Here is a 26973-nt window from a genome sequence, read left to right on the forward strand (position 1 = left end):
ATCACTGAAATCCGCATCGGACAGCAGCAGGCGTATGTCCTCGGGCAGCTGCTCCAGGAATGCCTGCTCAAACATGAGGCATGTGTGTCCGTCGGCCAGAGACAACATCTCATTCATTAAAGCCGATGGAGGTCTGTCGCCCAAGCCATCCAGGTGCAGTAAACGGGCAGCCCGCTCGCGCCGTGAGAGTCCGAAAGTCCTGAGGAGCAGGGCTTTGAATTCCGTGTACTTGCCGTCTGCCGGGGGCGACTGTACGAACTCCGCGACCTGGGCCGCTGTGTCCTGGTCGAGGGAGCTCACCACGTAGTAGTAGCGGGTGTCTTCTGAGGTGATCTGGCGAACGTGGAATTGGGCTTCAGCTTGCTGGAACCATAGGTCCGGGCGCTGTGTCCAGAAACCCGGCAGTTTCAACGAAACCGCATGAACAGAGGCGGCGTCGGTCATTTCTGATCCGAAAATCGTTTGGACCGTCGGGGTCACCAATTGTAGCGGTGTGCTACACGCAGCGCTAAAATTACGACATGGAGTTGGTAACTGCAGTCGAAGGAAAAAACTTTATTTGAAAACTTCAGCCTCACTTTTAAGCCTCCCTCAACCTGCCCCCCATGGCGCAGAGGCTCCAAAGTTCTGTGCTCGCAAACTCCCGTAGGCTATCTAATTGTGAGTCGGTTCGGATGCGCCAGGAAATGGGTCGCCACAGCTCCACTCAGCCAGATTTTCAATCTCCTTATATGCTGATTGCCACCACCTTTGATTCAGCCTACAACACTGGTGTCATCAGCAAACTTGAATATGACATTGGAACTGTGCTTAGCTGCACAAAAAGTGAGTAGAGCAGGGGGATGAGCACACTACATAGAGGAGTCATCACAGACTCACACAGCCCCCAATGGGACTGACATGTGAATGGCCTTCAAGTGGGGGAGCCCATAAAAAGCATCTACCCAGAAAGGTACCACTTTTCGTGGGTCCTTTTGCAGGATTCCTTAAAGGTTAAGCTGCAGGTTGAGTAGGTTTTGTAGAAGGCAAATGCAATGTTAGCATTTGTGACAAGAGGACTAGAATACAAAAGCAAGAATGTAATGCTGAGGCTTTAAAAGACATTGGTCAGACCATGCTTAGGTATTGTTAACAGTTTTGGAACCCTTATTTAAGAAAGGATATGCTGGAATTGGAGAGGCTTCAGAGGAGAGTTACTAGTATGATTCCTGAATAAAAGGGTTCATTTATGTGGAGCGTTTCATGGCTCTGGACCTGTACTTGCTGGAGTTTAGAAGAATAAGGGGGATTTCATTGAAACCTGTTGAATATTGGAAGGCCTATTTTGAGTGGATGTTTCCTGTGGTGGTGGAATTCTAGGACAAGAGGGCACAGCTGCTGAAAACAAGGATGTGCCTATAGAACAGAGATAAGAAGGACTGTTTTTTTGCCACAGTGTGGTAAATCTTTGGAATTCATTGCAATAGACGGTTGTGGAAGCTGGGTCATTAGGTATATTTAAAGGTTGATTGGTTCTTGATTATAATGGCAGAAAAAGTTACAAGAAGACAGAAGAATGGGGTTCAGAGGGGGTAATAAATCAGCATGATGTAATGGTGGAGCAGAGTGGCTGAATGGTATAATTCTCACACACTAGTCCTCATTGAGGGATCTGCAGTGGAAAAGTGAGCAGTTTCATATTCCTGTGTGTTGACATCTCTGAAGATCTCTCCTGGGTCCAGTGTATTGACATAATTACTAAGAAGGCATGGCCATGGCTATGTTTCAGTAGGCGTTTGAGGTCACTTGGTATGTCACCTAAGACTAGTGAATTTCTACAAATGTACCATGAAGAGCATTCTATCTGGTTGCACCATCATCTGGTGAAAAGGCTACTGCACAGGATCGGAAAAAGCTGCAGAAAGTTGCATACTCAACCAGCTACATCATGGTGACTGGCCTCCCCAGCTTGGAGGACATCTTCAAAAGGTGATGCCTTAAAAAGGTGGCATCCATCATTAAGCACACCCAATATCCAAGACATGTCCTGATCTCATTTTTACCTACAAGGAGGAGGTGCAGGGGCCTGAAGACATACATTCAACATTATTGGAGGAAGTGGGAGGAATATTATTCCTTACTATTAGTCCTTACTCTCAATAATTTCTCCTTTGGCTCCTCCCACTTCCTCCAAACCAAAGATGTAGCTATGGGCACCCGTATGGGTCACAGCTATGCCTGCCTTTTTGTTGGCTTTGTGGAACAGTCCATGTTCCAAGCCTATGGGGGTATCCACCCCCTACTTTTCTTTTGCTACATCGATGACTGCATTGGTGCTGCCTCCTGCACACATGTTGAGCTCATTGACTTCATTAACTTTGCCTCCAACTTTCACTCTGCTCTCAAATTTACCTGGTCCATTTCCAACACCTCCCTCCCCTTTCTTGATCTTTCTGTCTTCATCTCTGGAGACGGCTTATCTACTGATATCTACTATAAGCCTACTGACTCTCACAGCTACCTGGACTATTCCTCTTCCCACCCTGTCACTTGCAAAAATGCTATCCCCTTCTCACAATTCCTCCATCTCCACTGCATCTGCTCTCAGGATGAGGCTTTTCATTCCAGGACGAAGCAGATGTTTTCCTTTTTTTAAAGAAACGGGCTTCCCTTCCTCCACCATCAACTTCGCTCTCAAACGCATCTCTTCCATTTCACGCACATCTGTTCTCACCCCATCTGCCTGCCACCCCACTCGGGATAGGGTTTCCCTTGTCCTGAACTACCACCCCACCAGCCTCCAGGTCGAACGTATAATTCTCCGTAACTTCCGCCACCTCCAATGGGATCCCACTACCAAGCACATCTTCCCCTTCCCCACCCCCCTGCCTTCCGCAGGGATCACTCCCTACACAACTCCCTTGTTCATTCGTCTCCCCCATCCCATCCCACCAATCTCCCACCTTGCACATACCCTTGTAAGTGGAACAAGTGCTACACCTGCCCTTACACCTCCTCCCTCACCACCATTCAGGGCCCCAGACAGTCCTTCCAGGTGAGGCGACATTTCACCTGTGAGTGGGCTGGTGTGATATACTGCATCCGGTGCTCCTGTGCGGCCTTTTGTGTATTGGTGAGACCCGATGCAGACTGGGAGACTGTTTTGCTGAACACCTACGCTCGGTCCGCCAGGAAAAACAGGATCTCCCAGTGGCCACACATTTTAATTCCACATCCCATTCCGATTCTGATATGTCTATCCATGGCCTCATCTACTGTCAAGATGAAGCCACACTCAGGTTGGAGGAACAACACCTTATATTCTGTCTGGGTAGCCTCCAACCTGATGGCATGAACATTGATTTCTCTAACTTCTGTTAATGCCCCTCCTCCCCTTCTGACCCCATCCCTTATTTATTTATTTATTTATTTATTTATTCATTCATCCATTTATTTATTTATTTATTTATTTATTTATTGCCCCTCTCTTTTTTCTCTCTCCCTTTTTTTTCCTCTTTCTGCCCCTCTCACAATCACTCTTTGCCTGTTCTCCATCTCCCTCTGGTGCTTCCCTCCCCCTTTCTTTCTCCCTAGGCCTCCCCTCCCATGATCCTTTCCCTTCTCCAGCTCTGTATCTCTTTTACCAATCACCTTTCCAGCTCTTAGCTTCACCCCTTCCCCTCCTGTCTTCTCCTATCATTTCGGATATCCCCCTCCCCCTCGCACTTTCAAATCCACTACTATCCTTTCTTTCAGTTAGTCATGACGAAGGGTCTTGTCCCAAAACGTCGACTGTACTTTTCCCTATAGATGCTGCCTGGACTGCTGCGTTCCACCAGCATTTTGTGTGTGTTGTTAGATAAAAGAGATTGTTTTGGTGAATCTGTGCGTTTATCGATAAAATAACATAGGGGAAAACCATCCTGTGTAGTTCAGAGGATGTTACTTCAATTAAGATTAAGCTTTCCAAGAAAGTTTAACATTTCTCTCTCAAATAATGCTTTGAGAAAAAAGTTGGGCTTTCAGTCTTACATTATACATGTAGTCTGGTTTGTGTTTAGACCTGCAACATCTAAAATTTAATTAACCTGTCTTGATCTATCTTAAATCTTAATTCCTTGAACCGTAACTCAACATTTTGAATAGAGAATCTGGATGTACAATATCTGAAAAATTGCTGGAATTTGTAATGAAATACTCTCAAGCTGCCTCACAGTATTTGATGGACCTGTTCTGCACAATTTTGCATTGACTATGTGCTCCCAGTGTGTGATTAATAAGAATGATAAAATCTGTCTCATATTTCTGCTTATATTCTTGTCTATCTCTTGTGTGCACATTTCTTTATTCTGTTACCTTTGTCTGTTTAAATTCAATTTCTTGTCCCATATCCTGAATATGACAAATACTGGCTGTCCCTGCCTCTTCAGATTACCACCGTGCTTCTGTACCTCCACATCCAGCTATTTATAGAATGGTGGAGCATCAGCCCAACTAATAGAGGACACTGTGTTGTTTGGATTTCCAGCATCTGCAGATTTCCTCGTGTTTGCTTAATAGAGGACATCACTGTTATTAAACACAACTATGTGAGTGATGTCAGAAGCCTTGGCTGACAGCAGAAGTCTGGGTATGGCTGAGAAGTCAGGATGCTTCTTTCAGATTAGTGGGGTGTGGGGGCAAGGTAGACAAGATGGTTCTCTGGTCAGCAAGACCTGTGCTTTCACATTCCATCAGGAAGACAACAGGATTATTCATAGAGAATGTGCATCCATTTCTGTGACACCAGGGACATGAAGCACATGTACAAGGCATGCAGGTCATAATGGACACCTCTCTGGTGGGCTGAATGAAAAGACTACAAGTCCACCCTACTGTCAACAACAGTGGCGCATCTCTTCCTGATACGGCTGAATGACTTTTACGCTTGGTTTGTTGCATGGAAAAAGGCCAGCCTTATCCTCAAAGAGCAGGCACTCTGTCTGGTCACAGCTGATGTAAGAACGACCTTATCTGGGGCCAGCCCATATAAGGCTGTGAGGCCTGATAATATACTACCTGGTAAGTTATACAGAGGTTTGAACAGACATCTTGAGCATTGCTGTGGACAGTCCATTGTCCTCACGAGCTTAAAGGTGGCCACCATCATCCTCATGCTAAAGAGGGTGACAGTAACCTACCATCCAGTGGCACTGATGTCAGCAATAATGAAGTGCTTTGAGTAGCTGGTTATAAATCTCATTAAATCCTATTTTCCTGCTACATTGGAACCTTTCCAGTTCGTGTTCAGAATGCCATCATCAATGCCATATAGCCTCTGCACTTACTCTGACCTCATATGTCAGGATACTACTTATTAACTTCCAACTTGGCATTTAACACGATCAGAAACTGGTGGGTAAACGATCCTCGTTGGATCTCATTGCCTGTTTCTGTAACTGGATCCTGGACTTATTGACAGAAAGACCACAGTCAGTCAGTGTTGGCAGAAACATTAATAGCTCAGTCACACTGAGCACCAACACTCCCCAGGGCTGTGCTCAGCCTGCTGTTGTTCACACTGCTGACACATAACTGCATTTCTAGATACAGTTCAAACTAAATCATCAAGTTTGCTGATGACACAGCAGTGGTTGGCCTCATCAATGATGACGAGGCAGCATACAGAGATGTGAACGCAACAACTTGAGTCTCAACTTGGTCAAGAGATGATTCTGGATTTTAGGAAGGTAAAGGCTGACTACTCCTCTCAGGACAAAGAGCTCTTCCATATAGAGTTAGAAGGACAGAGTTTCTGGGAGCACACCTAACCGAGGATCTCACCTGGTCCGTCAACATCACCTTTTTGGTCCACAAGGATACACAGTAGTGTCTCCACTTCCTGTGGAGATTGAGGTGAACAAGGCCCCTCCTGAACCCCCACCCCCACCCCCATTCTAACCAATTTTTACAGGAGCACCTTTGAGAGTGTCCTGACCAGCTACATCACTATCTAGTATGGGAATTACAGGGCATCAGACCACAAGTCCCTACAAAGGATTGTGAGGATTGCTGAGAGGATCATTATGGTCTCTCTTTTATCCGTCAGTATATAACTTTAAATAATATTGAGGGGGCCGACCTGCCGGGGGGTGGGGGGGAAGCCAGAGTGACCAGACACCGAGTCTGGTGCTGTGGCTCCGAAGAGCAGAGAGATGAAGAGGACTGCAGTGTTGATAAAAGACTCTTTAGTCAGAGGAACAGAGACAAGGTTCTGTGGATGTGATAGAGACACCCAGTGGTATGTTGCTTCCCTGGTGCCAGGATTAGGGATTGTGTCCATGGTATTTTCAAGGGCGAGGGTGAGCAACCAGAAGTATTGGTACGTATTGGCACCAATGACATAGGTAGACAAGGTGAGAAGGTTCTGAAGAGAGATTTTAGGGAGCCAGATAGAAAGCTGAGAAACAGGTCCTCCAGAATAATCATCTGTGGATGGCTGCCTGTACCAAATGCCAGTGAGGGTAAAAATAGGATGGTTTGGCAGCTGAATGCATGGCTGAGGAACTGGTGTAGGGGGCAGGGGTTCATATTTATGGATCATTGGGATCTCTTCTGGGGAAGGTATGAACTGTACAAAAGGGATGAGTTACACCTGAACCCAAGGGGGTCCAATATCCTTGTGGGCAGGTTGGCTAGAGTTGTTTAGGTAGATTTAAAATGATTTGGCAGGGGGATGGGAACTGAAGTGATGGTGCTGAAGGTGAGGAGGTTGGTTTACAAACAGAGGCAATGTGCAGTGAAACTCCTAACAAGATGATAAGGTAAAATTGCAGTCAACAGGATGAGTTACAGTGTAAAAGGTGGAAAAAATCGAAAAGGGTAAATATAGGACTAAAGATGTTATATTTGAATGCATGCAGAATACAGAATAAGGTCAGAGAACTTGTAGCACAAGTACACATTAGCACGTATGATGTAGGAGGCATCACTGAATCATAGCTGAAAGAAGATTATAGCTGGGAGCTTAATGAGCAAGGATACACGAAAGAATAGTTAGGAAAGCAGAAGAGGTGGCGTTGCTCTGTTGGTAAAAAATGAAATCAAATCATTAGAAAGAGGTGACATAGGGTTGGAAAGTGTTGAATCATTGTGAATAGGGCTAAGGAACTGCAAGGGTAAAAAGACCCTGGTGGGAGTTATATATAGACCTCCAAACAGCAGTAAGGATGTGATCTACAAGTTACAATAGGAGGTAGAAAATGCATGGGAAAAGTCAATGTTATAATAGTCAAGGGGGATTTCAATTTGCATGTTGATTGGGGAAAATCAGGTTGGTGTGGGATTCCAAGAGGGGGAATTGCTAAAATGCCTATGAGATGACTAATTTTTAGAGCAGCTCGAGGTTGAGCCCACTAGAGGATCAGATAGTCTGCATTGAATGTTGTGTAATGAACTGGAATTGATTAAAGAGCTTAAGGTAAAAGAACCCTTTGGGGAATGTGGTCATAATATGATCAAATTCGCCCTGAAATTTTAGGAGAAGCTAAAGTCAGATGTATCAGTATTACAGTAGAGTAAAGGAAATGACAGAGGCCTGAGAGAGGAGAGGAGTTTGCCAGAATTGATTGGAGAACACTAGCAGGGATGATGGCAGATCAGCGGCTGGAATTTCTGGAAGCAATTTCGAAGGCTCAGGACATATACATCCCAAAAGGGAAGAAGTATTCTGCTGGCAAGATGACACAACCGTGGCTAACGAGAAGTCAAAGCCAACATAAAAGCCTAAGAGAGGGCATATAATAGAGCAAAAATTAGTGGGAAAGCTGAGGATTGGGAAGCTTTTAAAAGCCAACAGAAGGCAACTGAAAAAGTAATTAAGAGGGTAAAGATGGGATATAAAAGTCTTCACTGTGGAGGACACTAGCAGTATGGTGGATGTCCCTAATACAGTGACCTGTACAGATTGGATTGGATGGTTTGCACCTGAACTCAAGGGGGAGCAATATCCTTGCTGGTAGGTTTGCTAACATGGTTTGGGAAGGTTTAAACTAATTTGCAAGGGGGATGGGACCCGGAGGGATAGAGTAGTGAAAGTAGTGCATGGGATAAAGCCAGATCTAACATATAGAGAGGCTTTGAGGAAAGAGCAGCAGAATAAAGGGTATAAAGGTAGTCAGGTAGAATGGCTAAAGTGTGTATACTTCAATGCAAGAAGCATCAGGAACAAAGGTGATGAACTGAGAGCTTGGATACATACATGGAATTATGATGTAGTGGCCATTACGGAGTCTTGGCTGGCACCAGGGCAGAAATGGATTCTCAATATTCCTGGATTTCAGTGCTTTAGAAGGGATAGGGAGGGGGGGAAGGGGAGGAGAGGTGGCATTACTGGTCAGGGATACTATTACAGCTGCAGAAAGGGTGGGTAATGTAGCAGGATCCTCTTTTGAATCAGTATGGGTGGAAGTCAGGAACAGGAAGGGAGCAGTTACTCTACTGGGGGTATTCTATAGGCCCCCTGGTAGCAGCAGAGATACCAAGGAGCAGATTGGGAGGCAAAGTTTGGAAAGGTGCAAGAATAACAGGGTTGTTATCATGGGTGACTTTAACTTCCCTAATATTGATTGGCACTTGATTAGTTCCAAGGGTTTTAGATGGGGCAGGGTTTGTTAAGTGTGTCCAGGATGGATTCCTGTCACAGTATGTTGACAGGCCGACTGGGGGAATGCCACACTAGATCTAGTATTAGGTAACGAATGGGGTCAGGTCACAGATCTGTCAGTGAGTGAGCATCTGGGGGACAGTGATAACCGCTCCCTGACCTTTAGCATTATCATGGAAAAGGATAGAATCAGAGAGGACAGGAACATTTTTAATTGGGGAAGGGCAAATTATGAGGCTATAAGGCTAGAACTTGTGGGTGTGAATTGGGATGATGTTTTTGCAATGGAAATGTACTATGGACATGTGGTTGATGTTCAGCAATATCTTGCAGGATGTGAGGGATAAATTTGTTCTGGTGAGGAAGATAAAGAATAGTAGGGTGAAGGAACCATGGGTAACAAGTGAAGTGGAAAATCTAGTCAGGTGGAAGAAGGCAGCATACATGAGGTTTAGGAGCAAGGATCAGATGGGTCAATTGAGGAATATAGGGTAGCAGGAAAAGAGCTTAAGAAGGGGCTGAGAAGAACAAGAAGGGGGCATGAGAAGGCCTTGGCGAGTAGGGTAAAGGAAAACCCCAAGGCATTCTTCAATTATGTGAAGAACAAAAGGATGACAGGAGTGAAGGTAGGACCGATTAGAGATAAAAGTGGGAAGATGTGCCTGGAGGCTGTGGAAGTGAGCGAGGTCCTCAATGAATACTTCTCTTCGGTATTCACCAATGAGAGGGAACTTGATGACGGTGAGGACAATATGAGTGAGGTTGATGTTCTGGAGCATGTTGATATTAAGGGAGAGGAGGTGTTGGAGTTGTTAAAATACATTAGGACGGGTAAGTCCCCGGGGCCTGACGGAATATTCCCCAGGCTGCTCCACGAGGCGAGGGAAGAGATTGCTGAGCCTCTGGCTAGGATCTTTATGTCCTTGTTGTCCACGGGAATGGATTGGAGGGAGGCGATTGTTGTCCCCTTGTTCAAAAAAGGTAGTAGGGAGAGTCCGGGTAATTATAGACCAGTGAGCCTTATGTCTGTGGTGGGAAAGCTGTTGGAAAAGATTCTTAGAGATAGGATCTATGGGCATTTAGAGAATCATGGTCTGATCAGGGACAGTCAGCATGGCTTTGAGAAGGGCAGATCATGCCTAACAAGCCTGATAGAGTTCTTTGAGGAGGTGACCGGGCATATAGATGAGGGTAGTGTAGTGGATGTGATCTACATGGATTTTAGTAAGGCATTTGACAAGGTTCCACACGGTAGGCTTATTCAGAAAGTCAGAAGGCATGGGACCAAGGAAGTTTGGCCAGGTGGATCCAGAATTGGCTTGCCTACAGAAGGCAGAGGGTTGTGGTGGAGGGAGTACATTCAGATTGGAGGGTTGTGACTAGTGGTGTCCCACAAGGATCGGTTCTGGGACCTCTACTTTTCATGATTTTTATTAATGACCTGGATGTCGGGGTAGAAGGGTGGGTTGGCAAGTTTGCAGACGACACAAAGGTTGGTGGTGTTGTAGATAGTGTAGAGGATTGTCGAAGATTGCAGAGAGACATTGATAGGATGCAGAAGTGGGCTGAGCAGTGGCAGATGGAGTTCAACTTGAAGAAGTGTGAGGTGGTACACTTTGGAAAGGCAAACTCTAAGGTAGAGTACAAAGTAAATGGCAGGATACTTGGTAGTGTGGAGGAGCAGAGGGATCTAGGGGTACATGTCCACAGATCCCTGAAAGTTGCCTCACAGGTAGATAGGGTAGTTAAGAAAGCTTATGAGGTGTTAGCTTTCATAAGTCAAGGGATAGAGTTTAAGAGACGTGATATAATGATGCAGCTCTATAGAACTCTAGTTAGGCCACACTTGGAATACTGTGTCCAGTTCTGGTCGCCTCACTATAGGAAGGATGTGGAAGCATTGGAAAGGTTACAGAGGAGATGTACCAGGATGCTGCCTGGTTTAGAGAGTATGGATTATGATCAGAGATTAAGGGAGCTAGGGCTTTACTCTTTGGAGAGAAGGAGGATGAGAGAAGACATGATAGAGGTGTACAAGATATTACAAGGAATAAACAGAGTGGACAGCCAGTGCCTCTTCCCCAGGGCACCACTGCTCAGTACAAGAGGACATGGCTTCAATTTAAGGGGAGGAAAGTTCAAGGGGAATATTAGAGGAATGTTTTTCACTCAGAGAGTGGTTGGTGCATGGAATGCGCTGCCTGAGTCAGTGGTGGAGGCGGACACATTAGTGAAGTTTGAGAAACTACTAGACAAGTATATGGAGGAATTTAAGGTGGGGGGTTATATGTGAGGGAGGGTTTGAGGGTCAGCAGTACATTGTGGGCCGAAGGGCCTGTAATGTGCTGTACTATTCTATGTTTTAAGTTCCAGGTATCATGGGTCATGAGGTGTATGAAGGTACCATTACTAGAGAAAAGGTTCTTAGAAAACTGAAGGTGAATAAGTCACCTGGACCAGATGGTGTACACCCCAGTGATCTGAACGAGGTAGCTGAAGAGATTGTGGATGCATTAGTAATGATCTTTCAAGTATTACTAGATTCTGAAATGGTTCTGGAAAACTGGAAAATTGCAAATGACACTCCAATCTTCAGGAAGAGAGAGCGGCGGAAGAAAGGAAACTGTGGGCTAGTTGTTCCAACCTTAGTGTTTGGGAAGATGTTGGAATCAATTGTTAAGGATGTGGTTTCAGGGTTCTTGGAGGCACATGATAAAATAGACCATAGCATGGTTTCCACAAGGGAAAATCTTGCATGACAAATCTGTTGGAATTCATTGAAGAAATAACCAGCAGGATAGAGAAAGATTTTGTGATTTTGTGTACTTGGATTTTCAGAAGGCCTTTTTACAAGGTGCCAGTGGTGTTCCACAGGGGTCTGTGTTGGGACCAATTCTTTTATGGTATACGTCAATGATTTGAATGATGGAATTCATGACTCTGTTGTAAAGTTTACAAATGACATGAAGGTAGGTGGAGAGGCAGGTAGTTTTGAGGAAATAGGCCACAAAAAGACTCTAACAGATTAGGAGAATGGGTAAAGAAGTAGCAGATGAAATACAGTGTCGGGAAGTGTATGGTAATGCAATTTAGTAGAAGAAATGAAAGGGTTGACTACTTTCTAACTGAAGAGAAAGTACAAAAATCTGAGGCACAAAAGGATTTTTGGGAATCCCTGTGCAGGATTCCCTGAAGGTTAATTTCCTGGTTGAGTCTGTGGTGAGGGAGGCAAATGTGATGTTGGCATTCATTTCGAGAGGACTAGAATATAAAAGCAAGGATGTTAATGTTGAGACTTTATAAAGCCCTGGTGAGACCCCATTTGGAGTATTGTGAGTGGTTTTGGGTCCTTTACTTTAGAAAAGATGTGCTGACACTGGAGTGAATGGCTTGTCATATGAAGAGCGTTTGATGACTCTGGGCCTGTATTCACTGGAATTCAGAAGAATGAGGGATGACCTCATTGAAACCTATCAATGTTAAAGGGCTTTAATAGAGTGGATGTGGAGAGAATGTTTCCTATGGTGGGAGTGTTTAAGGCCCGAGGACACAGAATAGAGGGGTGTCCTGTTAGGATGGAGATGAGGAGGAATTTCTGAATCAGAGAGTAGTGAACCTGCAGAATCCTTTGCCACAAGCAGCTGTGGAGGCCAAGTCTTTAAGTATATTTAAGGCAGATATTGATAGATTCTTGATTGGTCAGGGGATGAGGGGATATGGAGGGGAAGGCAGGAGATTGGGGCTGAGAAGAAGAATGGATCAGCCATGATGAAAAGGCGGAGCAGGCCCAGTGGGCCAAATGGCCTAATTCTGCTCCAGTATCTTGTAGTCTTAGCAAATATTTATCAGGACCGCTGAGCCCTGTATACAAGGGCTCTCAGCAATGTCAATGATCCCTCCCATCCACCCCAACAATCTCTTTGACCACCTAGCATCAGGCAGAAGGTGCTGTAGCACTAAGAGAAGAACTGTTGGGATGGGATGGGAAGGAAACAGTTTCTTTCCCCAGGCCGTGAAACTGTTGCATTCTCTGCCACCCTGGTCTCATCACATATGAAGTGTCAGTTATACTGTTTACTTCTGAGATTGTGTCGTAAATGCACAATTTATTTGTGGTATTATTACTTTATGTTGTGTTTGTGAGTTGCGTTTACTGTCTTGTGCACTTTTGTCCAGAAAAACATTATTTCTTTTGGCAATGTATACATGCATGGTTGAATGCCAGTGCACCAAACTTGTACTTGAACAAGTCCATGCTGACCTGTCTAGTCCCAATTTCCTGTGTTCGGTCTGTATCCCGCTAAGTCCTACCCTTCCGAGTACTTTTTAAATGTTACTACAATATCTGCCTTAACCATCTCCTTTGGCAGCTCATTCCCTGTACTCGCCATCCTTGACGTGAAAAGGTTGCCCCATACTCCTTACCCTAAATCTATGCCCCCTAGATCTCGTCTCCCCTACCCTGGGGAAAAAAACATTTTTAAACATGTCAGTAATATTGCCCCTCATTCTCCTCTTCCTATAAGTGGGGCCCTCTAGTTCTGGCAATATCTTCGTACATCTTTTCTGCCAGATCTCTCAATATTTACCCTCCCCCATTCATTGAACATAGCCCATCAGCAAGTCTTGTTCATTTACCACTGATGTATTTCTTGACCAATGTTGCCGGAATTTTAGTACTCTGAACCTGTTCTTTGAACCTTTACATGATGGCGCAACTCTTCCTTGAAATCTTTTGAAGCCCTGTGATCCTCCAGTTTGTGCATTCTATTTTTATTTTATTTCGAGGTACAGTGGGAACAGGCCTTTCTGGCTCAATGAACCACACTGTCCAGCAGCCCACCTAATTAACCCTAGCCTAATCACAGAACAATTTACAATGACCAATTAACCTATCAACTGGTACATCTTTGGACAGTCAGAGGAAACCCACACGTTCACGATGAGAACATACAAATTCTTTACAGAGGACACTGGAATTGAACTCTGATGACCTGAGCTGTAATAGTGTCACGCTAATAGTTGCGCTTCCGTGTTGCCCTGGATTTTTACTTCGTCCCATCTTTGCAGATCTTGCTTTCAGGAGTATAGCTGGAATTTCCTCATTAAGTCTCAAGTCCCTCTGCTTCCTCTTCTTAGACCTTTACAAAGATGTCTCTCTTCTATCATGTATATAATAATAGATTTTAATAATGCTTTTAGTAATCTTGCCTAATATACTTGCCATCCGGTTGTTTGCCTGTGGCAGTTTGCTTTAAAGATGCTTTTTCCATCAATATTAAGTACAATTTCTGCAGGGCTGGGTTTCTCTTATCCTCATGTCTTTTGCAATTTAACCTGAGTAAGCAGCGTCTTTGATTTTTTTTTAAAAAGCATTTCTAATTCCAAACTTGCCAGGTAATTGTCAGGCAATTTATTTCCAGGCAGAGCACAGTTGGTATCCATTTTACCTGAATCAATCCCAATCATAATGTATTATTTTTAATGACTCATTATTAACAGCTAATGATAAGGAATAAGATTGATCTATTTAATAAACAAGAATCTGTGTGTTAACAAAAATTTACGTTTTTTTCCCTGGGTTGCTGAGTCCTTGGGCAGCTTCACTCAATCCTCAACACTCTTAAGGAGATAGAAGTTGTTATTGTTAGCAGAGAAATAATAGAGGTTCTAAAAGTTTCTATCATAAGGTAATTGGTGAAAGCGAGAGAATTAATTAGAATTGTGTAGGTTATTGTCTCAGTGCAGGACCTAGAAACAAATTCATTAGCAACTTTCAGCAGGGTGGTGGATATTTACTCTAAATAAAATATAGACTTATAAGGAAAAAGCAGAAAGGGGTGGAACTAATTGGATTTCTCAGCAAGCTCAATGGTAACCTCCTGTGCTGTGTGGTTTGACAAGTGTTTCACATAACTTCATGGTGCACAACATATGGCCGGCTGGCAGGATCTGGCCCATGGGACAATTCCATCCAGTCCACTTTGGTGAGCTCAAGCTGTTGTTTCTTGCTGCTCTGTGACCTGGAAATGGCAATGGTCAGAAATGTAGCAACGTCAAACTTGTTAGAGCCACGAAGGGCAATTTTATTTAGTTTCTCATACCAGCCATTCTTGGGACAGCAGACCTCAATGGGTTTGCAAACATATGGTTGGTTAAGCCTCCCTATATCCATGTTACCTGGAGGTCAAATTGGAAGAAGAAATATCAGTCTAGCTGAACTTGAACCTATATTCAGAATTCTTTAATTGCTGATTATTTTGCTCACACTTGTTGATCCCAAGTGGTACAGAAAAACTGCAACGATTCTCATTTGTTTTTTTCCCCACCTTTTGTGCAATTATTTGTTTTCCACTATGTCCAGTCCAATAAAACTTTGTCTCAGGTGTCATTGGTGAGCTTGCATCACCTTGTCAACTGGTTAAGCAGCAGTCAGCCAATAACTGATACAAAAATACAAAATGCTATTAAAATTAATATAGTTTAAAAACAAATCGATTAAAATCAATACACTTAATTCTTTCTATTAAAACATTTTTAAAATTATTAAATAATCTGGAATTTTTGTTTTCTACAAAATTTGAAGTGTTTAAAACTTAATACACTAGTACATTTATTGGTAGCTCTATAAACTGAGAATTATCTCCGCCATATTGAGTAAGCCATTCCACCTGATCCTAATGTGGTGCACACCAAGCCCCAGTTGCTGATTTTGGATCTCTTTTTTGGGCCCTCCCCCTATTTCCTGCTGCTTTTTTGTGGGAGGGCTTTTTTTTGACATGCCTTCCCTGGTGTATTCAAGGGGGAAAGATGGAGTGTGTGGGCTTTGGGGAATGAGAGTTAGAGGTTTGTGAAGGGTTCTGAATGTACACTTTCTCTCTCCTTTACATCATCTCTCCTAACTATAAAAAATCCCCCCCCCCCCATGCACCATCTTTCTCCCTACAGACATCTCTTTTCTCTCCACAACAGCTCTATCAATGTGCACAATCTTACACCACCAACACCATTTCTCTTCTGCCCGCACATCACCTGTTTGTACCTAATATATCATCTTTCTGCACGTCCATATGTCCTGATGCACAATCTCCTTCTTATTTACATACCATCTCTCTAACTCAAGAATTTCCTCTTTTTCCCTTAAATACTTCAGCTGTGAGTGACTGGTGAACAGACTCATTGGGCTGAATGGCCTAGCTACCTCTTATGATCCTTCCCCCACATTTCTTTCTCCCTCCCTCATATATCCTCACTGTAGACTTTCTCCTTTCCTACACATCCCATTTCTCCCATCTATCTTAGCCTAGATACCATCTTTTTCTCTCTCTCACTGGCATATATTTCTGTAAGCTCACCATGCAGTGCCTCTCTTTCCTTCCCTTCTCAACTCTTTGATATATCCTGTATCTTATGGCTTTATAGGAGAATGGGGTTGAAAGGGGTAATAAATCAGCCATAATGGAGTGGTGGAGCAGACGCGATGGGCCCAATGGCCTAACTGCTCCTATGTCTTATGGCTTGGTCCATCTCTGACTCATTGAATTTGGACAAGAATAGCCTAGTCAGCTCTTTCCTTTCTCCCCCTGCAATATTCTGCCAATATAGTGATCTGGTTTGATTCCATTCTTCCTGCCAGCATTCACCCCACAGGTAAGAATGCAAGTTTCAAGTTTTGTTTTGCAAACTTTTTTAAACCTTGTAATTCGGGCAGCAAGTTTTCTCGCATTCTGTATAGTGTGCAAAGTGAGCAACTTTTGCTCATGTGGGTGGAGAAAAGTTTTGTGAAAAATTGTTAGCAATCCATCAAGAAATGGACATTCCTAGAATTAACATCCTTACAAAAAAAATGGGAAAGCAACTTATACTGTAAACATGTACAACTTGTAGAGCAGATTTTATGGTAAGACATTTAAAACTGGAAACATTTAATACAATTAACTACTTCCAAGTGCATTGAACAATTCATTAATACCTGGTAAATACAGAGATAGTGAAACGAATCTCACCTCACGTGGTAGTCCCACTATCCCAGGAGTCAGCCTGTTGAACCTTTGTTGCACTCCGTCAAATGCAAGTCCATCCTTTCCTAGATAAAGAGACCAGAACTCCATACAGTGCTCCTGCAGTTGTTTTACAATTACAGCAAGGTATTTTCTGTGGGGTTAGTGGGTGGCCAGGGAAATTGGACGTTGCTATGTTTTTTTGCCTCTTCAACTCATTTACAAAGGTTGGGATGACAAAAGGTAATGAACTAATATTTCTCATTTAGAGCTATCTGCACAGCAATAACCCGTATTTACTCTGTATCTGTATTTACTCTGCATTTCTATTTACTCAGTAAACGGAGTCTGTAGTAGTAAGACAAAGCAGCAGCAAGGCCATGATCAGATTACAGAGGAGGAGGTGTTTGATGTGTTAAGGCAAGTTAGGGTGGATAAATCCCCGGGGCTTGACAAGGTGTTCAGCCAGGCCCTGTGGGAGGCAAGTGCAGAAATTGTAGGGGCCCTTAGTAGAGATACTTAAATCATCTTTAATGGCAGGTGAGCTACTGGAGGACAGGAGGATAGATGATGTTGTTCCACTCTTTAAGAAAGGCTCTAAAAATAAACCAGGAAATCGTAGGCCAGTGAGTCTGACATTAGTAGTGGGAAAGTTACTGGAAGGTTCTCTGATGGACCTGATGTATGAGTATTTGGATAGACAGGAACTGATTAAGGACAGTTAGCATGGCTTTGTGCACGGTAGGTCATGTCTAATCAATCTCACAGAGTTTTTCGAGAAAGTTACCAGGAAAGTTGATGAAGGCAGTTCGGTGGATGTTGTCTACATGGACTTTAGCAAGGCAGTTAATAAGGTCCCACATGGGAGGTTGGTTAAGATTTGCTTGGTAATCAAGATGAGGTAGTAAATTGGATTAGACATCTGCTTTGTGGAAGAAATCAAAGAGTGGTAATAGATGATACCTCTCTGACTGGAGGCCTGCAACTAGTGGTGTGCCACAGGGGTAGGTGCTGGCTCCATTGTTGTTTGTCATCTATATCGATGGTCTGGATGATAATGTGGTTAACTGGATCAGCAATTTCGTGGATGACACCAAGATTGGGGGAGTAGTGGCAGTGAGGATGATGATTACAGCTTGCAGTGGGAAATGCACCAGCTGGAAAAATGGGGTGAAAAATGGCAGATGAAAATTATTGCAGACAAGTATGAGGTGTTGCACTTTGGTAGGACCAACTAGGGTCAGTCTTGCACAGTGAACAGTAGAGCACTGAGGAATGCAGTAAAGCAAAGGGATCTAGGAATACATGTCCATGATGCATTGAAAGTGTCGTCACAGGTAGATATAGAGTCATAAAGAAAGTTTTTGGCATATTGGCTTTCATAAATCAAAGTATTGAATACAGGAGACAGGATTTTATTTTGAAAATGTATAAAACATTGGTGAAGCCTAATTTGGAGTATTGTGTTCAGTTTTTGTCAGCTACCCACAGGAAAGATGTGAATAAGGTTGAAAGAGTGCAGAGAAAATTTACAAGGATTTTGTCAGGTCTGGAGGACCTGAAATTTGAAGACAGATTGAATAAGTTAGGACTTTATTCCTTGGAACATAGAAGATTGAGAATATATTGATAGAGGTATACAAAATTATGAGGGGTATAGATGGGGTAAGTACAGGCAGGCTTTTTCTCCTGAGGTTGAGTGGGCCTACAACTAGAGGTCATGATGTAAGGGTGAAGGGTGAAAAGTTTAAGGGGACATACAGGGAAACCTCTTCACTCAGAAGGTCATGAGATTGTGGAATGATCAGTTAGTGCAGGTGGTGCATGCAAGCTCAATTTCAGTGTTTGAGAGAAGTTTGGATAGGTACATGGATAGTAGGAGTATGGAGAGCTATTGTCAAGGTGCAGGTAATAGAACATAGAATAGTACAGCACAGTACAGGCCCTTTGGCCCACAGTGTTGTGCCTCCCATATAACCCCCCACCTTAAATTCCTCCATATACCTGTCTAGTAGTCTCTTAAATTTCACTAGTCTATCTGCCTCCACCACTGACCCAGGCAGTGCATTCCACGCACCAACCACTCTGAGTTAAAAAAAACTTTCCTCTAATATTCCCCTTGAACTTCTCACCCCTTACCTTAAAGCCAAGTCCTCTTGTACTGAGCAGTGGTGCCCTGGGGAAGAGGCGCTGGCTGTCCACTCTGTCTATTCCTCTTAATATCTTGTACACCTCTATCATGTCTCCTCTCATCCTCCTTCTCTCCAAAGAGTAAAGCCCTAGCACCCTTAAACTCTGATCATAATCCATACTCTCTAAACCAGGCAGCATCCTGGTAAACCTCCTCTGTACCCTTTCCAATGCTTCCGCATCCTTCCTATAGTGAGGCGACCAGAACTGGACACAGTACTCCAAGTGTGGCCTAACTAGAGTTTTACAGAGCTGCATCATTACCTCGCGACTCATAAACTCTCTCCCTCGACTTATGAAAGCTAACACCCCATAAGCTTTCTTAACTACCTTATCTACCTGTGAGGCAACTTTCAGGGATCTGTGGACATGTACCCCCAGATCCCTCTGCTCCTCCACACTACCAAGTATCCTGCCATTTACTTTGTACTCTGCCTTGGAGTTTGTCCTTCCAAAGTGTACCACCTCACACTTCTCCGGGTTGAACTCCATCTGCCACTTCTCAGCCCACTTCTGCATCCTATCAATGTTTCTCTTCAATCTTCGGCAATCCTCTACACTATCTACAATACCACCAACCTTTGTGTCGTCTGCAAATTTGCCAACCCACCCTTCTACCCCCACATCCAGGTCGTTAATAAAAATCATGAAAAGTAGAGGTCCCAGAACCAATCCTTGTGGGGCACCACTAGTCACAACCCTCCAATCCAAATGTACTCCCTCCACCACGACCCTTTGCTTTCTGCAGGCAAGCCAATTCTGAATCCACCTGGCCAAACTTCTCTGGATCCCGTGCCTTCTGACTTTCTGAATAAGCCTACCTTGTGGAACCTTGTCAAATGCCTTACTAAAATCCATGTAGTTCACATCCACTGCACTACCCTCATCTATATGCCTGGTCACCTCAAAGAATTCTGTCAGGCTTGTTAGACACGATCTGCCCTTCACAAAGCCATGCTGACTGTCCCTGATCAGTTCATGATTCTGTAAATGCCCATAGATCCTATCTCTAAGAATCTTTTCCAACAGCTTTCCCACCACATATGTAAGGCTCATTGGTCTGTAATTACCTGGACTATCCCTACTACCATTTTTGAACAAGTGGACAACATTAGCCTCCCTACAATCCTCCGGTACCATTCCTGTGGACAACGAGGTCAATGGGACTAGTCAGTTTAAATGGTTCAGCATGGACTAGAAGGGTTAAAGGGCCTGTTTCTGTGCTGTACTTTTCTATGACTTCATAACTCTCACTGCTTAGATTTCCCTCTGTTTATTTCAGATAGGCACATTGTAGCAGTGGATAGTTTAGGCCTGGGCCTCAGGTATCTACAAATGTTAAATAAACATTTTCATTGTGAAAAATTACTGTTAATAATTGATCTGTAACGTGCTAGTCTTACCAATGAACTTTGTCCAGTAACCAGCACAGTGTTATAATGGGATGTTACATGGCTTTTTGTTAATTAACAACTAATATACATGAAAACCCATGTCAACAAGCAAACTGATTATTTTTCAGTGTTGGTTTGAGGTATGTAACTGTATAGAAGATGCTACACAAATTCAGATGGTTATTGATGTTTGTTTCGGATGGTTGCTGTCCTTTTCTGGGGAGTAGGTACAGAGGAGATGTCAGGGGTAAGTTTTCTATGCAGAGAGAGGTGAGTGTGTGGAATGGGCTGCCAATGGCGGAATGGAGGCGGAAACAATAGGGTCTTTTAAGAGACTCCTGGATGGCTACGTAGAGCTTAGTAAAGTAGAGGGCTTAGTAAAGTAAAGTAAAGCCTTGGTAGTTCTAAGGTAGGGGCAGATTTGGCACAGCTTTGTAGGCTGAAGGGTCTGTATTGTGCCGTAGCTTTTCAATGTTTCATTATACTGTATTGGCAGTGGTTGCAGTATTTATATTGGAAAATAAATCTTTTATCTGTAATGCTTTGTTGGTTGTTCCAGAGGAACTTTTGTGAAGTTTCTGTTGTGCAGATAATCACCAACAGTTCACTTGTCAAGCAGCTCTGACTTTGTGTGTTTCAGAGGAATAAAAATGGGCCTCTAACAATGCTTCGGCTACCATGGGCAGTGTCATGCTTCGCTATTTCTGCTATGGATGTCTTTTCACGTCCGTGACCTGGACACTTCTCCTTTTCATCTACTTCAACTTGAGCAACGAAAGCTACACATTCGGAAATGTGCCCTTCCCGGGGAGCCAGCAAGTACAGCGGAGATTCAAGCCCCGATTTACCAAAGGATCCAAACATCTGCTTGAATCCCAGCGTCAAGACAAAATAGACAGCCAGTTCCTTAAACATATACCAAATAAGTCAAAGAAAAAATTAGAACACTTCTCAGAACTGGGTGAGTATTTCTTTCAGTTTGACACTGTAATTTAAGAAGGCAGATTAGTAATGTTGCATTTGATTTGGAATATATTACCTTTTCTTAAATAACTGATTTCATAAAATACTTCAACCCAGTAAGTCTGCGTCCATTAAACACCAAGGTGCAAAGCTCAATACTGCTCTGCTGTTCATAAATTAACATTGACGGTGGATTTAATCAAAGTTACACTGCAGGTAGTTCTGGAGTGCTGTCTGTGCTGCCTTAACTATGATATTTTTAAAAAACGTTTTGTGCATGAGTCAATTGGCAAGCAGGAAAAACTGGATGAAATTTTGTCTAATAATTCATCCATTTTTCCACTTGTCAACAGATTCATGCACAACAAATAGAAAACAAAACTGCAGATGTTGGAATCTGAAACAAAAAAAACAGAAAACATTGGAAGAACTCAGCCAGTTTAGCAGTTACTATGGAAAAAGAAACCAGTTACTGTTTTGAGTCAGCTTGCTGAATGTTCCCTCAATTAGACCATGCTGTCTCCATAAAAAAGTTGTTCAAGACCACCTTTGACCATGTCATTCAGACAGTGGGCTATGTAGGATGTCCTTGAGGCCATGTGGAAAAAGGAGATGGTGAAATTATGAGGGTACAGAATCTTTATGTTCCTGTTAGGTTGAAAGGAAAGGTTAAAGGTTTGAAAGCACCATGGTTTTCAAAGGATATTAGAAATTTGGTTCGGAAAAAGAGGGATGTCTACAATAGATATAGGCAGCATGGAGTAAAGGAATTGCTCGAGGAATATAAAGAATGTAAAAGGAATCTTAAGAAAGAGATTAGAAAAGCTAAAAGAAGATTCGAGGTTGGTTTGGCAAATAAGGTGAAAGTAAATCCGAAAGGTTTCTACAGTTATATTAAAAGCAAGAGGATAGTGAGGGATAAAATTGGCCCCTTAGAGAATCAGAGTGGTCAGCTATGTGTGGAGCCGAGGGAGATGGCAGAGATTTTGAGTGATTTCTTCTCTTCGGTATTCACTAAGGAGAAGGATATTGAATTGTGTAAGGTGTGGGAAACAAGTAAGGAAGTTATGGAACCTATGACAATTAAAGAGGTGGAAGTACTGACGCTTTTAAAAAATTTAAAAGTGGATAAATCTCCGGGTCCTGACAGGATATTCCCCAGGACCTTGAGGGAAGTTTGTGTAGAAATAGCAGGAGCTCTGACGGAGATCTTTAAGATGTCATTAGAAACGGGGATTGTGCCGGAGGATTGGCGTATTGCTCATGTGGTTCCATTGTTTAAAAAGGGTTCTAGAAGTAAGCCTAGCAGTTATATGGTTATATGGTTATAAATGATTCTCTCAACATTATGCGTTATGATTGTGCATTATGATTCTCTCAACATTCTCTCATCAAAACTTCCAAACAAGTACCAAACCCATGTTTGGCTGGTGGTGAATAAGGGCCTCCTCATCAGATCCTTCACCCACAGCCCGAGTCTCTTCATCACCACTTGTCTTTGAGGCATCTGCACTAGGGAGGAGACCAATAGTCCATTTGAAAAATCTCTTTGCTAAGGTCTGAAAAGTGTTAGTATTTTTTGTCAAAGTTCATCTCAAACATTTGTGTAACACAGCTCTGCACTGTGGGCTGTTTCTGGAGGCATCCACAGATGAATATCAGCTTCTCAAAGATTACAAATTTGCTGAAAATACTCTCTAATTTGACTGAAACTCATTAGTCTTACACTGCAAGCAGCTGTTCATGATAGAAATTTGTTACTTGCACATTCCATAATCCAAAACTATGCTCGGAAGAGTGATGCAGCTGGTGCAGAGTGATGCAGCTGGTGCAAGTGTTCCTTGGGGCAAAGCCCTGTTGCTTTTGCACATTGGAGACTAGAATCTGTGGAGACGCTTTTCAGACTGTTTGCTTAAGGAATCTACGTTGAGAAAAAATTATGCCATGCTGATATTATACAATTAGAATGGGTTGAATTTTACTGGTGAATGGCAGTGTAACTTTGCTAAATTAAATATGATAGCAAATTTTATAAATGTAAAATGTTTAAAAATATATTGGCCAGGGTATTTTGTCATCAGTAACTCCTGGGCAGGTTTGTAATTGCAACTGGTACTAATGTCAAGATTAAAGATACACTGAATAGAATTGTTATAAAAACAATATTTTGACAAGGTATTAGAACATAGAAATCTACAGCACATTACAGCCCTTCGGCCCACAATGTTGTGCCGACCATGTAACCTACTCTAGAAACTGCCTAGAATTTCCCTAGCTTCTATCTGAGAGACTCTTAAAAGAACCTATTGTATCTGCTTCCACCACTGCTGCCAGCAGTGCTTTCCATGCACCCACCACTCTTTGTGTGAGAAACTTACCCCTGACATCCTCTTGGTACCTATTTCCAAGCACCTTAAAACTGTGCACCCTCGTGTTAGTCCTGGGAAACAGCCTCTCATACGATCAATGCCCCTCATAAAGTATTAAGGGACTTTAGAAGATTTTACGTTACTGATCATGGAAAGATTCTTAGCTTATTGACTGAATAGGCAAGAATTCTATCTCTGAATTATGTATGCTTTTAAAACTTAAACTCCAAATATAATTTAGCCCTTCAGGAACATCCCATGGCTCCCTCCTGCATGAGTTTTAAAAATACTTTCAAAATGGATGAAATAATAAAATAATAAAAAATATCAAAGCAGACAGAATTTAAATCCTATTGATAATGCTGATGAAAGCTGTTCAGAAATTTAAGACTGAAGTGCATTTTCAACTTGGAGTAGACAGTAGCTCAATTGAAAGTACTCACCTTCAAGTCAGTGATTATGTGTTCCAGTTCCACTCCATTGATTAGAAGACAGAATATTAGCTGATGTTTTAATCCTCAGCTAAAACAACTTCTAAAGCAACTTTCTCCAGTGGCTATAAAAGACTGCATTATTTAAAAATACTGTTTCTCATGATGTCTCAGCCTTGATTTAGTCATAATTATAGTTATGGCATGAAAAACAGCATCTCCCACCCAACTTGTTGAAGCCAAACTGAATTAGTCACATTTGCCTGCATCTGGCCCATATCCCTCTAAACTTCTCTTATCCATTTACTTATCCCAAATGACTTTTACATATGGTCATTATACCCACCTCTACCACTTCCTCTGGTGGCTCATTTCATATATTCAGTACCTTCTGTGTGGGGAAAAACCTGCCCTCAGGACCCTTTTAAATCTTTCCCCTCTCATTTATACCCTTTAGTTTTGTACTTCCCTAGCCTGAGGAAAAAATCTGAGGCTAACTTATCCCAGATGAAAAACAAATTATATGAAGATTATCACATAGCTGCTGAATGTAAAATCTTGCTTCCTTCGTTACACCAGTGACTAAACTTCAGAGGTGCTTCATTGGCTGTGAACTGCTCTGAAAAATCCCAAAATCTATAGATAAGTTTGTGCAGTTTTTGCTGTATTCATTTGTTTGTAAGCTTACCTGACTTGCTTTTGTCACTGTTTTTTCTTGACACTGTCTTGTCTTGTCCTGTAGTTTCTCCTTTCTTTTAGACTTTTCCAAGTGTTCACAATATCTAACTATTTAGAGCAAAAATTGTCTGCCAGTAGAATGGTGAACCACAGAGTCAAATGTGTACAGTTGCTGCCAAAACGGGTGAAGTTGTGCTGAGCTTTTACCGAAATTTGGCTAGACTGTATCTAAGAGTAATATAGTGGTTTTAGTTGTCATATTATGCAAAGGGATATTCAAGCAATGAAGAGGCTTAATGCCTGAAGTGCAGGGGTATACAGTACTGTGCAAAAGTCCTAGGCACATATATATAGCTAGGATGCCTAAGACTTTTGCACAGTACATATTGCACTGTATTGCTGCCGCAAAATAGAAGAAATCTAATGATATATTTAAGTGATCTGATTCTGACAGAGGTCTCAATTGTGGACTGAGTGGGAAAGGGGCAAGGAGAGGGGAATCTTGGTTGGGAAAGGGGCAGGGAGCACCAGAAGGATAGTCTATAACAGGCACGGGCAAACTATGGCCCGGGGGCCATATGTGGCCCGTTAAGCTTTTTAATCCGGCCCGCAGAACTTGATGAAATTATATTAATAAACCTTGTTAACGTTTTTTCCCCGCAATTCTGGCGTTTTCCCAATAGATGACGCACTCTATATACATTGACCTTTGTTGAGGTGCAGCGTATTACTCCACATTTGGGCTTTACTCTTTGTTCGGCTCGACCTATTTGTATGAACAGGCGTTCAGCGTCATGAACATCAACAAAGCCAGCCACAGATCCAAGTTAAGTGACCAACACCTCAGATCCATCCTGAGAATCGCCACAACAAAACTAAATCCAGACTTTGACACGCTGGCTAAAAAGGGAGACCAACAACACTGTTCCCACTGAAATTAAAAATAAGTTTCTTCGTTGTGTTATGTAAAAAATGCATTTGAAAATATTTTTTTCAATAAGCCTTACATGTTACATGTCATTTCTGTTAAGTGATGGACATGAGTAGTGCGCAGGTGCACGTACGTTCTCAAAATTAAAAAATGCGCTCCAGATCAAATAACGTGCTCCGCATACTGGCGCGCTGTCACTGTTCTGTCCTTGTGCTGGTCGTTGTTGAGTTTTGGCATAGGGGACAATTGAATAAGAAGGAGCAGGACAAGTAGACCCGCATCTCCTACCGTTTTTGAAATAAAGACAGTCAGGAGGAGAGTGATGATGATAATACCTTGAAGGATAACAGAATTTTCAGTGTTTTAAAAGTCATTTCAATAAATAGCTAAATATCATGGGACTTCAAAGACAGATATTTTGTTGTAATGCATTTGTTCATTTTTAATTGAAATTAAAGCACATGTTTTTTACATATCCCATGATATTTTATTTTCTCTTATGATGTGTATTACTAAAACACTCCGTCCATCTGCTCCTGGTCCGGCCCCCCTGTCAAATTTTAGAACCCTTTGTGGCCCAAAAGTCAAAAAGTTTGCCCACCCCTGGTCTATAATGATCAGTAAATCAATTGTTTGGAATCAAATGACCTTGCCTGGTGTCTCGGTTGGGTGTGTCTGCACCTTTACCACCTGCCACTCCTTCTCTGCCACTTGTCCCACGCCTCTCCTTTGGCACTCTGCTCACGATTTTCAACATCCTTTGTTCCCGCCACATTTACAAATTTACTCTCTGCTCCATGTTGATAAATACAGTACGGCACAAAAGTCTTAGGCACCCTACCTATATAGATTTGTCCAAAACTTTTACACAGTACTGTATATTATCAGGAAATGATGAACACATGAAGTTTCTTTTAATTGTGAAAAACAGCATTGCTGTGACCAAATACAGGTGTATAAAATTAAGAAGAACTTTGATAGGTTGAGAATATGTCCACAGTTACAGGGAAAGATTGAATAGGTTAGGACTTTATTCCCTAGAGTGTAGGAAGAATGAGGGGAGCTTTGATAGAGGTATACAGAGTTATGGGGAGGGGTATAGATAGAGTTAATGTAAGCACGCTTTTTCCACTGAGGTTTGGGTGAGACTAGAACTAGAGGTCGTGGGTAAAAGATGAAAAAGAGCATAAGGAAAAACTGTATAGCCTCAGTTGTTGTGCAGATGAGGCCCTTATGCCGTGGCGTCCGTCACCATGGCAGCCACCCAAGGGAGGAGATGCCGGAAGTGATGTGGGAGGGAGCATGGGCATGATGGGCACACTGAAGTGTGCACTGGTTTGGGGGCTGATCCGTCCTGTTGGTGCTACTCTCAGTGTTTGCTCAGTGAAAGACTG

At 42.7% G+C, this 26973-nt stretch overlaps 1 protein-coding gene across 7 annotated transcripts in view; it reads left to right on the forward strand.

Annotated features, from left to right (window-relative positions):
• The window catches only part of galnt11 (UDP-N-acetyl-alpha-D-galactosamine:polypeptide N-acetylgalactosaminyltransferase 11 (GalNAc-T11)), a 135806-nt gene that overhangs the window by 67098 nt on the left and 41735 nt on the right, over window positions 1–26973 (forward strand). For 3 of the 7 annotated variants that reach the window (XM_059971818.1, XM_059971820.1, XM_059971823.1), the window contains exon 3: window positions 20848–21168. The exons of 2 other annotated variants lie outside the window; for them this stretch is intronic. In XM_059971818.1, coding sequence (XP_059827801.1) covers window positions 20886–21168 — 283 coding nt within the window. In that variant the 5' untranslated portion in view covers window positions 20848–20885. Of the gene's footprint in view, window positions 1–20216; window positions 20455–20847; window positions 21169–26973 lie in introns of those variants that run through there. 2 more of the 7 variants (XM_059971821.1, XM_059971819.1) reach the window with 2 other exon arrangements.

Source organism: Hypanus sabinus, chromosome 6 (genome assembly GCF_030144855.1).
Source record: "Hypanus sabinus isolate sHypSab1 chromosome 6, sHypSab1.hap1, whole genome shotgun sequence".
Classification (NCBI taxonomy): Eukaryota; Metazoa; Chordata; class Chondrichthyes; order Myliobatiformes; family Dasyatidae; genus Hypanus; species Hypanus sabinus.